We start from the raw sequence: 14229 nt of genomic DNA on the forward strand, positions 1-14229 counted from the left end.
ATTCAGTGAATATATACAGGATTTGAATAACATAATTAGCATTTGATCTTATTGATATATAGAACTTTTCACCCAATCATAGAGAGTACATATTATTCTCAAGCAAACATGTAACATATGTAAAATCTGATCACATGATTCAGGGGTCCCCAATCCCTGGGCCACAGACTAGTACCAGTCCTTAGCCTGTTAGGAACCAGGCAGCACAGTAGCGGATGAATGACTAGCAAGCGAGCCAAGCTTCATCTATATTTATAGCCTCTCCCCATTGCTGGCATCACCGCCTGAGCTCCACCTCCTGTCAGTTCAGTGGCAGCATTAGATTCTCATAGGAGCATGGACCCTATTGTGAACTGTGCATGCAAGGGATATAGGTTGCATGCTCCTTATGAGAATCTAATGACTGATAATCTGTCACCATCTCCCATCACCCCAGAGGGGAACGTCTAGTCACAGGAAAACAAGCTCAGGCTCCCACTGATTCGACATTATGGTGAGTTGTATAATTATTTCATTATGTATTGCAATGTAATAATAATAGGAATAAAGTACACAATAAATGTAATGTGCTTGAATCATCTCGAAACCATCCCTTTCCATCCACTTTGGCCCACAGAAAAATTGTCTTCCACGAAACTAGTCCCTGGTGCCAAAAAGGTTGGGAACTGCTGACATAGTTAGATCACAACACAAGTCTTATCAGATTTTAAGAATTAGTGTTATAAATACCATAATATCTGACCAGTGTAAATTTAAATTTGAAAGCGAGAACAAAAAATTATATTAAAATATTCTCATTACTGCTAAAGAATTTTGAACATTTAAATAACTTATATTTCAAAGAAACATAAAAAGTATTTAGACTAAACAATAATAGATATACTAAATACAACAACTTGTAGAATGTAAGGAAAATGAAACTTGAAGATAAATCTATTTGCATAAAAGCTTATTACTTGAGAGAAAAGCCTAAAATTAATGAACTAAATCTCTAACTGCAAAAAAAAAAAAAAAAAATCCAAGTTAGGAAAATGACAGAACCCCTTCACAAAGTAGAAGAAAGCTGATAATAATGAAGTCTAACAGAAATCAGGGAAATAGAAAAATAAGATACAGTGGAGAAGATTAACAAAGATAAATGTTTATTCATTAACTAATAATAAATGAGCAAACTTCTAAGATTAAGAACAAAATAAAACAACACAAATAGTGAACACACAGAATGAAAAGGAGACAGAATTATAGCCAAAACTAATTAGAAAAGAAAACGAGACTGCTATCAAAACATTATACCATTAAAATTACAAATTTAAATGAAACAAGCAATTTCCTAGAAAATATACAACTTCCTGTAACTGAATAAGAAGAAACAAAACCCTCAATAGTTCTTTAAGTATGAAAGGAAGTTAATCAGTAAAATTTCTTCCTGTAGAGAAAACTCTAAGCCCAAATAGTTTACAGGATAGTCTACCAAATGTTCAAGTAAAACACTGTTCCAAACTTACACAAACTCCTAGAGATCAGAGACAGGGAATGATCCAGAGTGTTCATTGAGGCCTGTGTAATCTCAATTATAAGAGCAAACAAGATGTGTGGGAGAAAGGAAAATCACACGCCAGTCTCCCTTGTGAATATGGAGCTGTAAGTTCTAATTGAAGTATTAGCAGAACTCAATTCAACTGTGTATAAAAAGATAACATGTATATGTGGGGCAAACTGGAAGAGGGTGATGAGGGAAGTTTATCCCATGAATGCAGGAGTTGTTCATCATTTTAAAAATTTCTAAAAATGTCATTCATTTATCACATTAAAAGTGAAAACCTTTATGATCATCTTAGTAGGTGCAGACATCTAGTAAAGGTCAGTAACATTCATGATTAGAAAGAATACTCTTAGCAAATTAGGAATAGAAGAGAATTTTGAACTATTTTAATTTAAAAAACAGTATGTATAGAAAACCTGCAGCTTTATTTATAAAACTCACAAACAAGCAATCTGAACAACATATTGCTTTGGCATATATACATATTTGAGATAAAATAATTTGTTAAGGAAACAAGAGACTGATAAACACCAAGTGCAGCCGAGTGGTTTATTTATTTGTTTACATATACTAGTTTTTTAAGTAAGTGAGCTTAGGATAATAAAGACATTCGTGTAGCCTCTTAAAACCTGAGTTAAAAACAATTTGACTGTCAAAAAGAAATACAGATTTTATCTTCAGTCAAAATTCATTTTGTTACTTTCCTTAACAGCCTAGATGTAAGACTGAGGAAGGAGACCAGTGTGTTAACCCAGTGTTACGTATCTTTAACTCCAGTGCAGCAGGTAGATCAGGAGTTAAGTGAAGGTGTTGGCAAGAGTGGTTGAAACATGGAATTGTGAGATCCCTGATGGATGCAAAAGGAAGTGAATTTTTAAGCACAAGAGGAAAGAGAGCAGCAAGGATAGGAGATCATGATCTGAGAGTAGACTTAAAGCATGAAGATTTGTGAAATGAAGCTACTTATGGCCATTGGATTTATCTGCTGAAGTGAGGGAGATTTGAAGATCTTTCAAGTTAACTAGTCAAAGAATTGTGCGCTGCTGTGATCAGTGTTTTCCATGTGGGTAATGGGGTCATTCAGAATGGTGGCAAGAGTCATAGAAAGATACTTTCTCCTCTTGTAAATAAAACAGCATAGATCAGTTGGCAGAACTCATAAGTGCCCAAGATAGGGGAACAGACTTTGGAAAACTGATACAATTTCTTTGGTGTGTCTGAGGACAGGAGTCTTTTGTTACAAAGCCTCCACCCCCACCGCCATGCCTCTTTGCTTTGCTAATCCACTGCTTTGCTCCTGGGAATGATATGTATTAACCAGCCAGACCATGTGCCCTTCCCTTCCTGCTGTCTCCTGTTAATCTATTTAAGTTTTGTGATCTGCACTAATTGGCACATATTAGATTTCTTCCTGGCTTTCTTCAGCCTTCAGCGTGCACTAGACAAAGCCATCGAATGGAATATTCTAATATCACATCTCTTCTCTCTTTTGAAGCCTCTCTACAAAATGTAGGTTGATAATATGATCAAAAGTTAATAATCAAAGTTTACATGATTTTCTTTTTTAGCTTATTTTAATTTTCCATTTCCCTCAGTGATTAAGACTGTATGCCCTCCAACATCATTTACAGAGGAGTTTTTATCTTTTTTCCTAAGTATCGTCATGCCTAACAGATTTCCATAACCTTTGTATTCTTTTAATAATTTGTGTTATGGTTAACTTTATAGATGGAAAACTAGACAACTTTCCCATTAGAATGTGCCTATGTCCCCCTCAAGAGATTGGAGAGATTACTGCTCCATGCTTCTAGGAAATATCTGCACCTATCCTGCTGCTATGCAAGATTTTACTGGTGCTGCTGTCATACTGTCAGAACCATTCCCACTGGTCCTAGAGTGACAGAGTAGTTATTTAACCTAAATCTCATCAAGGAGTGGTTAAATCTATGTCCGAGCAGACATGGATTTTAGACAGATTTCTACTGAGAACTATCGTGAATTCAGTGTTGCTCAGTATTTACATTACCACCCTACAATAAAGGAACCATTCACCTGTCGGTTTTTATGGAAAATGCCACAAAGATATTGCAAGTAATTTGGTGGAAAGATGAAAACTTCATGTTTTGTAATTCAACCTTGATATTAGAAAGAACAAATAAATCCAATATAGTCACGCTTACCTCAAAGACATATGTAGGCTTTTAAAATTATATTTAAACAATAAATTAGAAATATCAGAATATATAATGATATTTTGTTTCTTCTGCTTATATTTATGTGTCAGTAAAGAAGAAAGTTTGCCACAGGTAGACATGATATAGTGAAGAATATAAAAGGAATTACTAGGACTCAGTATTTAGTAAGTACAGAAATTAAAACAAAGTTAAATCTATTCCCATCTGATTTATATTTATGAAAACTTGAGCAAAAAAAGTTGATATATTTCATTAATGAGCAGTGAAAATAAGTAATGCTGTTATTGAAATAGTACTTCTGATTAAAATCCCCAGAAAGAAAAACTGTACAATGAAGGAATATGAGGATTAGAATGAAATTTTAAAAGGACATAGATAAAGGAACTGAAACTACTTCTTAAGCTTCCCCTTTAAGGAAAGCCCAGAAAGACTTGAGGGTAGCTTTTTAAATATTATTTGTGTGTGTGTGTGTGTGTGTTTTTAACATACAGTAATTACTTTTTGCCAAAAAAAAAAAAAAATTGAGGAAGACTAAAAAAGGTCAAATCATTGTTTTTAATTGACACAGTGAAAAACAAAATGATATTAATTGTTATAATCAATATTATCTTCCCCTCCTCTTCCTCCTCCTCCATCTCCTCCATCGTCATCATCATCATGTGGCTTAAACCAGTAATCAGTTTTTTTCTTTCTCATGATTCTCATTGCCTGGGCTCAGCTAAGCAGTTCTCTCTGGCTCCATGTGGAGCTGTCTGGGTCTGCAGTGTCCTAAATGTGACTTACTTTGGGCTGAGACCTCATCTAGGCCTGAGAGCCCGAGCACCTCTGTGCTCTTCAATGTGCTCCATGTCATGTAGGCTTCTCTCAGGGGAGCAACAGAGTCCAGAAGAGAGTTCAAAAAATATCAAAAGCTGCCTGGCATCTTAGTCCTAGCCTCAGGAGTCGCATAGCATCACTTCTGCTGTATTCTGTGGCTCACAGGAAGTCACAGGGCAAGTCCAGATCAACAAGGAGTAGCAAAGTCTCCATTTTTTAATGACAAAGTCACACGGCAAAAGAGAGCATGTGGGATGAGAAATGTTGTTGCAGCCATCTTTGGAAGTAATCTCTGCCACGTGTTACAAAAGAAGTTAGAAGAAGCTCCCTGTGTGTACATGTGAAAAGATATCCAAGATACATTGCTATGTGAGAAAAGCTGGGTAAAAAACAGACTGTATAACGTACTAATAATTATCAGTGTTAGGAAGTGAGGGAAAATAATATATTTGTATTTTATTTGTATATTTTAGAAGTCTCTGAAACACACGCAGGCATAACAGTGGGTATCTGTTGAGGTTGAAAATTTGGCGACTAGAGGACATAGTGAGAGGCTTTTCACTGTAAATGTTACTACACATTTAAAAACTAATTCGAATCTTCTCAAAAAGTAACTTCTGTAGTTAAAAAATTCGGTTCTATGGTTGAACTTTAACTGTAGTTCCATATTAGAATTTGGAATCTCAGCATTTAAAAGAATTTAGATGTCATTTAGTCCTATCATTCTGCATTATTTAAAGTAAGAATCTACATAGTTTATCTGAAATTCAAATTTAACTGGGTATCCTGTATTTTTAAAAATTTTATTGAGGTACAATGTAAAAAAAAATAATAATAATCTAGTCTATTGATTTCCTAAAGTGTGGTCATTGAACTTATCTGTGAAAAATTACCTCTAAGATAGTGAGTTCTGTTGCATAACCATTTTAAAACACTCCAACCAGAATTTTTTATTTTTAAGTAACCTATCTTAATTGAATTAACTGAGTTGCTGATTCACAAGACACACTATTTAACAGAGGAATTGATACAACAGTTTTATGACATCTTTCTATATTTCACATTTTATTGAATCATAATTTAAAATATATTAATTTTATATCTAGCTTTATCTAAAACATATATATTTGAAATACTGCAATCTGATTATTGAAAAAAATTGGACTAACCAAAGCTATTAAGAATAATATTTCTAAAGGTATTTTTCTTTTTAGATTACTGTGCCATGCTATGAAGGACCATATAGTTCGTGTTGCAAATGAAGCTGAGTTTATTTTGAACAGACAGAGAGCCGAAGATGTACATAAACATGCAGAGTTTGAGGTAAGGTTTTGGGAGTACACTAAATTCTGCATTTCTGTTATAAGCCAAAAATCACCTATCTGTGACCTTACATAAGAATGTTTTTTAAAAGGAAAATTTCACTGAAGGCATTTCTGTTCCTGTTTTTTAAAAGCTTTAGTAAATGTCAAACACAGAGTACTAATTTATTTTCACCCCATTTACAGCATGAAAACATTCCTTCTGCCCTATATGTGCCTAACCATTTGGTAGACTGACGTTATTCTAACCTACTCAAGAGTAAATGCAAAAAATAATTTATAATGCAACAGTTTTAGTTATTTTAAGCTAGCAGATATTTACACACCAATAGGTCGATATGAGTATATGATACAGTTATATGAATAAACTCATATAACATTCAAAAAAATCTTTCAATTTCTATGTTTTATGTATAACAGTTATTAATTATTTCCGTTTATTCCATTTACAAGACAAAATAGGTTCCAGAAATATTTATGCGCCCTGGTGTTTGGCTTACGTTGGGCTTGAAAGTAATAAATGACCCACCAATTTATTCTCCTGATACAACAGGCTAACAAGTATGGTGTAGCTGGAAATCAGAGCCCACAATTCTAGTTTTGATGAGGTTTTTATCTCAGTAAAGCAGCTCTGTGAGTCATACACGTTGATAGACTGTGTCTAGTGATCTCTGACCTAGCTAGCTGAAAAGCATGAGACAGGAAAATAGCCGCTGTTGCTTTCAAACACATGACCTCTGCTTCATTCGGTCAGAAGAGGCACGAGACAAGCAGGCACTTGTCTTGTGAAATTGCAGCAACCGTATTCTGGAAAAGATACCAGATATTTTAAACTTCAATAAAAGTATAGTGATCTTTAAGTGTCTACAAAGTGAAGTTTCGTAGTAGTAAATAAGATTTGGAATCTCAACTGAATTCCCTGCAGGATCAGTTTTGAGTGTCTGTACTTCCACTAAGAAAATCAAGATATTTTGTGGGGATATAAGCAGATCAATATTTGTTATGTGGAAACATTTAAAGTAGATTTTCAAGTGGTTGGATATTAGTTATGAGCTTTAACACATGTTTAACCAAGGTGACATTAGGCCAAGGGCAGTTTCTCAACCGTTTTTGTTGTTGTTATCGATTCCCTAGGAGTCCTTTTAGACATTTTGCCTAATTGGCCACTCATCCCAAAGAAATTTTATAATACCACCCATAGGCTGTGCATCTGTTTTTGTACTTACGTACATTTGTGTTTTATGTACTGAAATAACAATATTTGTATCCCCCACGCAACACACACCAATTTTTCACTCTTAGGAATGAGATTACCCTCATTGTGGGTCAACTCCCAAGGTGATAAGTGGTTTCCGAGGAGACATGAAGACTTAGTGTTTTTTAGATTTTATATACATAAAATATAATATTAATGTAAATCTAATTTTGATTGTATGCCAATGTTATTTGATGATTGTACCTTATTTTTTTAACCTGAATGTTTCTATCTCTTCTTTTTGGGTTAGAGCTGTTGATGTGTGTGCGTGGTTTACACAAAGATATCCCTTTTAAATTGTAAAAGATTTTACAAGTCAGGACGTTTTGCTAGAACTTTTTGAGGAATTTTTCTATCCCACATATCAGCCTATAATTAGGAAGAAAAGTATATTTGATATTAGATGGGTACTTCACAGTTAAGTTTTTTTAGTTAGCTACTGTAATTGTTAAGGAAGAAAAATGAAAATTTAATTTTACTCTCCAGTGAACTAATGAAATATTAAGCTCATTACTGAGGCAGATCATTGTACTAATTGGTGATTCCCTGTACAAAAAGATAAATTGGAAAATGAATTAATCCTTCTTAGATTACTGTAGGGTTATTTCTCCAGAAGAGATTACTTGTGGTAGTAGTGTATATCAATAGATAATGGGAGGAATATGTTCAAGTGCCTTCCATGAAATAGATTTTTGCATAGTAATGATGAATGTGAACTAGTTCTATTTATTTTATCAGATGTATGAGACTTTTTTCTTCCTAGTTATATTACTTGTATTACAAGTTTATTAATGTTAAAAGTTATAGTCACACTACTCTGCATTTATTGTAGTTTTCTTTATAAAAACTACAATAAAAAGAACCAAATTTATAATTAATGTTCCTCTTCATATTTACATGAAATATTTTTAATACAAAAAATGATCCATTGATCAACAGTGTTCCTAACAAATGTAAGAATGAATACACGTCAGATAGCTGACATGACAACTGATAATTATGGGAAAAGGGAGGTAAGAATAAGGTTGTAGTTCTCAAGAAACTGTTTGAACATATTACATTTTAAGAATGTGGAGAGATCGTAGAAAAAATCTTGTCTCAGCTCCTCATGTACAAATATGAAACTGAGCACATTAAAATATATGGAGTTTGTGTATTTTGTGAATTAAAATCCAGGTCTACTGAATTCCTAAATGACTACATTTTCTTCTATATCACATTACCATTCATGAAATGGAAAACTATAAATTAAGTGACAGATTTTTGATTCATATGTAATTATCAGCAACATGCCTCTTATTTTAAGTGAGATATACTGTATTGGCTTGATAAACAAGTAGGTTTACATTTATAGTAAATATTTGTGCTTCTAAAATACATAAAAATTAGATTCTCAGAATTGGAAGAAACCATAAGTCTTTAATTACTTCAATATTATTCAAATTATTTTACATGTACTTTAGAAAGAGCACTTTTTATATTTGAAAGGTGACAATATGTATTCTTTAGAACAAAATATCAAAAGATTACATTATTTGAGTTTTAAAAAATTGAATTCCTGTTACCCTTTAACTTAGATGTATATCATCCTTACTTATATGCAGTAAAAAGTTTATTATTGTGCATCGTTTGTATTTCTTTATAGTCACAGTGTGCCCAGTATGCTGCTGATAGAAGAGAGGAAGAAAAGATGTGTGACCATCTGATCAGTGCTGCAAAACATCGAGACCATGTAACAGCAAATCAGCTGAAACAGAAGATTCTCAATATTCTCACAAATAAACATGGTGCTTGGGGAGCAGTTTCTCATAGGTGAGTTATAATAAATTAGAGTAAATAACGATTCATAGGTTAATTATAATAGTTGGTAATAAAAAAATGGCTACAAATTTAAAAGTCATTTAAAATATAATTTAAAATATAAAAAAATTAATTGAAATTTTTCCTGAAATCTTTAATAATTCTTCATCAGAAGAGTTTAAGGGAAAATCTAAACTTTTTATATTAGCTACAATGGAAGTTATGTCTACTTTATAATAATATGCAACATAATACAAAATACGGTTAGGCAAGTATTTTAGTCTACTGTCTTTCATATGTAACACGGATGTTTAGGTATAAGAAGTGACTCTTTTTAAAAAAGAATCTTTTAGAGTCAACTCGTCCTATTTATTAAAGTTGTATCATTCTTTTTTATACAGAAGCATATATAAGCATATACATAGAGAAGTAATATGTTCTTCTAAAAAGTTTTCTTTCGTAATGTTCTATTCAGTCTTACCAAGGGAAGATTTTCATCTCAAATATGGTTGTTTATGGTAATGTAGTACAACTAAAACTAAAATTTGGTTGTTTATAAATCACAAATGTTCTCCCTAAAGTTTTGTGGACATACAATTATTTTTGTTGTTCTTGTTGTTGTTATCTGTACAGTGAAGTTTTCTGGAAAACTAGTAGTGAAACAGGTCAGTATATTTAGATTGCTGATGTTCTTCCTTTTATATTTTTATTTTATTTGACCCCACTAAATGTTTCTATTAAATCTCTGTTTGGCAGAGTTTATTAAATCTCTGTTTGACAGAGTTGGCTGGTGAAATGTAAACAGGACACTACTAAGAAGAGCCTTGGTAAAAATGATTCTGTTGACCGGGTGCGGTGGCTCATGCCTGTAATCCCAGCACTTTGGGAGGCCGAGGCAGGTGGATCACCTGAGGTCAGGAGTTTGACACCAACCTGGCCAACATGTTGAAACTCCGTCTCTACTAATTTATAAAAATTAGCCAGGCATGGTGGTGGGCGCCTGTAATTGTAGCTACTCAGGAGGCTGAAGCACAAGAATTGCTTGAACCCAGGAGGCGGAGGTTGCAGTGAGCCAAGATTGTGCCACAGAACTCCAGCCTGGGTGACAGAATGAGACTTTGTCTCAAAAAAAAAAACTGTTAGTTAGAGAAAAACACCTAGAATATGAGTAGGATGGTATTTAACCAACTTCCTGGGATTATGAGTGTAAGATAGATTTTTTTAAACTTTATTATTTTTGGATTTAAGGTAAAATTATATGTCTTTAAAATAGTCAACACTTAATATTTATCATAATAGCAATAACCCATGACCTCTAACATTTATTATTTGTTATGTGCTAGGTACCATACTAAGAACTTTACATGGATTATTTCCTTTATCCTTGAACATCTTTATTAAGGGTGACATTGAGGTGTTCTCCATTTTACCAGGAAAAACCTGAAGCTGAAAGAGGTTAAATAAAACTTACATAGTATCACACCGCTTGTACAAATAGAGGCAGATTGTATCAGTCAGGATGCTCCAGAGATATTTATATTCATTAAATAAATTTATTTTAAGGAATTTGTTCGTGAGATCATGGGAGCTGGTAAGTCTGAAATCTGTAGGACAGGCTGGCAGGCTAGAAACTCAGGCAAGATTTCTGTGTTACAGCCTTGAGGCAGAATTTCTTCTCCAGGAAACCTCAGCTTTTGCTAAGGCCTTTGGTTGATTGGATGAGCCTTTCCCACATTCTTGAGGGTAATATCCTTTACTTAAAGTTAACTGACTGTAGATGTTAATCATATCTACAAAATACCTCCACAGCAACAGTTAGACTAATGTTTGACCAAACAACTGGGCATTATAGCCTAGCCAAGTTGACATAAAATTTAACCATTACACACACTAACAATAACCTGAGCGTTTTACCATCTACAGACCTTGTCTCCCTTTTGTGTTATCTGAATTGGGTTTATCTCTTAATACTTACTTATATGTAGTCAGGACTGTAACAATATATTGCTAGTAACGCAGCTGGTATGATTCAGGATATTGCCTTAGCTATATAAAGCAGTACATGGTTTGGGTTTTAATTATTTCCTTATGTAATTAGAATACAGCTAAAGGACAGTGACCTCCGTAGTAGCAGTCATGTGGTATCATGTCAGATGCATCCTGTGCTAGCTGGTCAACAACCTTTCTGACCTCTCATTAGACTGACAGAAAGCACGGCCTGAGCCCTCAGAAGAGCAGGCGTCTTCTTTCCTGCACATTAGTTTCTGCCAACTATCTGAAAAAAAAACCCACAATGTTTTTATGATCATTTACTAACTGTGTCACTGAACTCTAAACCTTTAAGCATAGGTTTTGTTCTGTTTAATCCTCCTTAGTATTTTATTAACTAATAGGGCTCAGCTAATATCATTAGACCTCTTCTCTTTTCTGTCTTATTCACTCTCTAGACAATTGTATCTAGTCCCATGACTTAAAAATACTACTAGTATGTTGATAACTCCAAAATTTATTATTGCAAGTCCAGATCTCTCCCATCTCCAGGTCTGTATATTCATCTGTCCACTTGGCGTCTTCTACTTGATTATCTAATAGTCATCTCACACCTAACATATGAAAACTGAGCTTCTAATATTTTCTTCCAAACCAGTTTCTCTTATATTTTTCTCCATCTCAGCCAAAGGCAACTCCATTCTTACTGTTCCCGAGGCCATAAATGTTGCTCCGTCCTTGACTGCTGTTTACACATCCCACACTGAGCCCTTCAGCAAATCTTACTGACACTGCCACAAAACATATCCAGCTTTGACTGCTTCTCACCATTACCTTGGATCACCTTAGTCCAAGCCATATCATTCTCACTTGACTTATTGTAACAGCATGATATATAGTCTTATTTTTATATTTCACTTGACTTATTGTACCAGCATGATATATAGTCTTTGTTTTTATATTTTCCCCTGTCCTCCTAAAGTCCATCCTCAGCACAACAGCCTGAGTGACTCTTGTTAAAATGTAAATCCCTCTGCTCCTGTGCTTAGAAATCTCCACAGCTGTACTATGCCAGACTGTAACCACTAGTCATGTGTGGCTATTCAAATTTAATTAATTATAATTAAATTTAATTAAAATTCTGATGCCTCAGTTGCACTAGCCAAATTTCAAGTACTCAGTAGCTACATGTGGCTGGTGGCTAACGTAGTAGATGTCACAGAACCTTTCCGTCATTGCAGAAAGTTCTTTTGAACACTTGCTGCAGAGGTTTACCATTCACTGAGGGGAGAAATAAGATCTCATAGTGACTTATTAGGCCCTACATCGTTTAGTCTCTGTTAACTCTTTAACCTCTCTCCCAGTACTCTCCTCTTGGTTCTTTTTGTTATGGTCACCCTGGCTTCTTTCTTGCACGTCATGTTTGCTCTGTTTAGAATACTTTCGCAAACTTTTACATTTTCTTCAGACATTAATTCCAAATGATACCATCTCAAAAAAAAAAAAAAAAATCCTTCTCTAGCCACTCTGTCTAAAATTGCACTTCTTCCTTCAAATATTTTATATTGTATTTCCCTGCTTTTCAACATCTATTACTTTGATACTTAAATTTCATATATTATACTTAAATATTATTTTTATTCTTTTGTTTTCCAATAGCATGTAAGCTTCATAATGGAATAGATTTTTTGCTCTTTTATCCATAATTGTATCCCCAGCACCCAGAATAAGCCTTGATGCATAGTAGGTACCAAAAAATTTGTGAACAAATTAATGAATAAATACTTTGTGTATGCCCTTTTTTTGTCAGTGACAATACCTATCATGGAATAATAGAAAATAAACTAGTTCATTGGGAATAATTTTATATTTTATTTATCTTTATTAAATGCCAAAAAGTACTTATCCCTGCATGAAACCAAAGTGTTAGAGCCAGCATCCACCTAAAACAGTTGTTTACAAATCCAGTAACATTTTACATAGAAAAATTTATATATTCTAACTGGACTCACAAGTTCCTCAAAAAGACAAGAAAATGTTTTAACAGCAAAAGTTACTTTTGAATGCTGTTATTCTGTGAATGTTACAGATTTGGTTTTTATATAAATTATCAACGTCTATATATTATACAGTGTATGTTTCTACTACAGAATAATGCTCTCAACTTGCAAATGCAAGAAAAATGTGTGGCTATATTTTGCAGGCTAATCCAATGGGATTAATACAATTGTGCATGTAAGAATATTTATGTCATACTTAGGAGTAACTGAAAAATATTCTTCCATAGTAGAGTGACCATTGATTTTTTTGTTTGGAGTTCATCTTACTGAACTTCTAAACTGTATTTGACAGTCTTCTATGAGCGCTATTCTTCTGACCTCTTTTGTTTCACTGTTACATCTGACCTCACATCCTGCCATGCATCTTCTCAGCCCATGGCTCACTCCACCGCAGCCACCCTGGCTTCTGTCTGTTTTGTATACAGGCCAAGCACTTCCTCCTTTTGTATGCTGTTCCTTCTGTATGATATACTCAGATAGGTCTTTGCACAAGTGTTTCCTCATTAGAGTGGACTTCTCTGACCATTCTATCAAAAATTGCACACCGCATTTTTCCCTTCGTCACTCCTCAATTTTCAATGCTTTAATCTTCCTCATAGCACCTATCACTTGACATATAATTTAGTGTTTAAGTATTTTTTACCTGATATTATGGACTCTCATTTACTGGTATATCCCCAGTGCATAGAACTTTGCATATAATAATTGTTCAACACATAATTTAAAAATTAATGAATCCATGAAAGTTTCCATACACATGTATCATGGCACTGTGTGTAGATGGCATGTAAGCTAGGTTTGATAAAATAATCTTTCCACATAGAATTTGAGCTTTATAATCAACATTAAGAGCTCAATTACTTTCTAACTGTGTGACTTGTAAGCTATGTAATCTCGAACAAAGAGGTGTTTTTGTTTTTCTTCTTTTTTGTTGTTTTTTTAACTTTTAAGTTCAGTGGTACATGTGTAGGTTTGTTACATAGGAACACTTGTGAGGTTTGTTATATAGATTATTTCATCGCCCAGGAATTAAGCCTATTATCTGTTATTTTTCCTGATCTTCTCCCTCCTCCTACCCTCCACCCTGTTGTAGGCCCCAATGTGTGTTGTTCTCCTCTATATGTCCGTGTGTTCTCATTTAGCTCCCACTTGTAAGTGAGAACACATGGTATTTGGTTTTCTGTTCCTGTGTTAGTTTGCTAAGGATAATGGCCCCCAGCTCCATCTTTGTCCCTGCAAAGGACATGGT

At 34.0% G+C, this 14229-nt stretch overlaps 1 protein-coding gene across 11 annotated transcripts in view; it reads left to right on the forward strand.

Annotated features, from left to right (window-relative positions):
• The window catches only part of NBEA (neurobeachin), a 739922-nt gene that overhangs the window by 398034 nt on the left and 327659 nt on the right, over positions 1-14229 (forward strand). For all 11 annotated transcript variants that reach the window (XM_031655705.1, XM_031655707.1, XM_031655708.1 and 8 more), the window contains 2 exons: positions 5769-5877; positions 8777-8943. In XM_031655705.1, the coding sequence (XP_031511565.1) occupies positions 5769-5877; positions 8777-8943 (276 nt within the window). The remainder of the gene's footprint in view (positions 1-5768; positions 5878-8776; positions 8944-14229) is intronic.

This window comes from Papio anubis, chromosome 15 (assembly GCF_008728515.1).
Source record: "Papio anubis isolate 15944 chromosome 15, Panubis1.0, whole genome shotgun sequence".
Taxonomy (NCBI): Eukaryota; Metazoa; Chordata; class Mammalia; order Primates; family Cercopithecidae; genus Papio; species Papio anubis.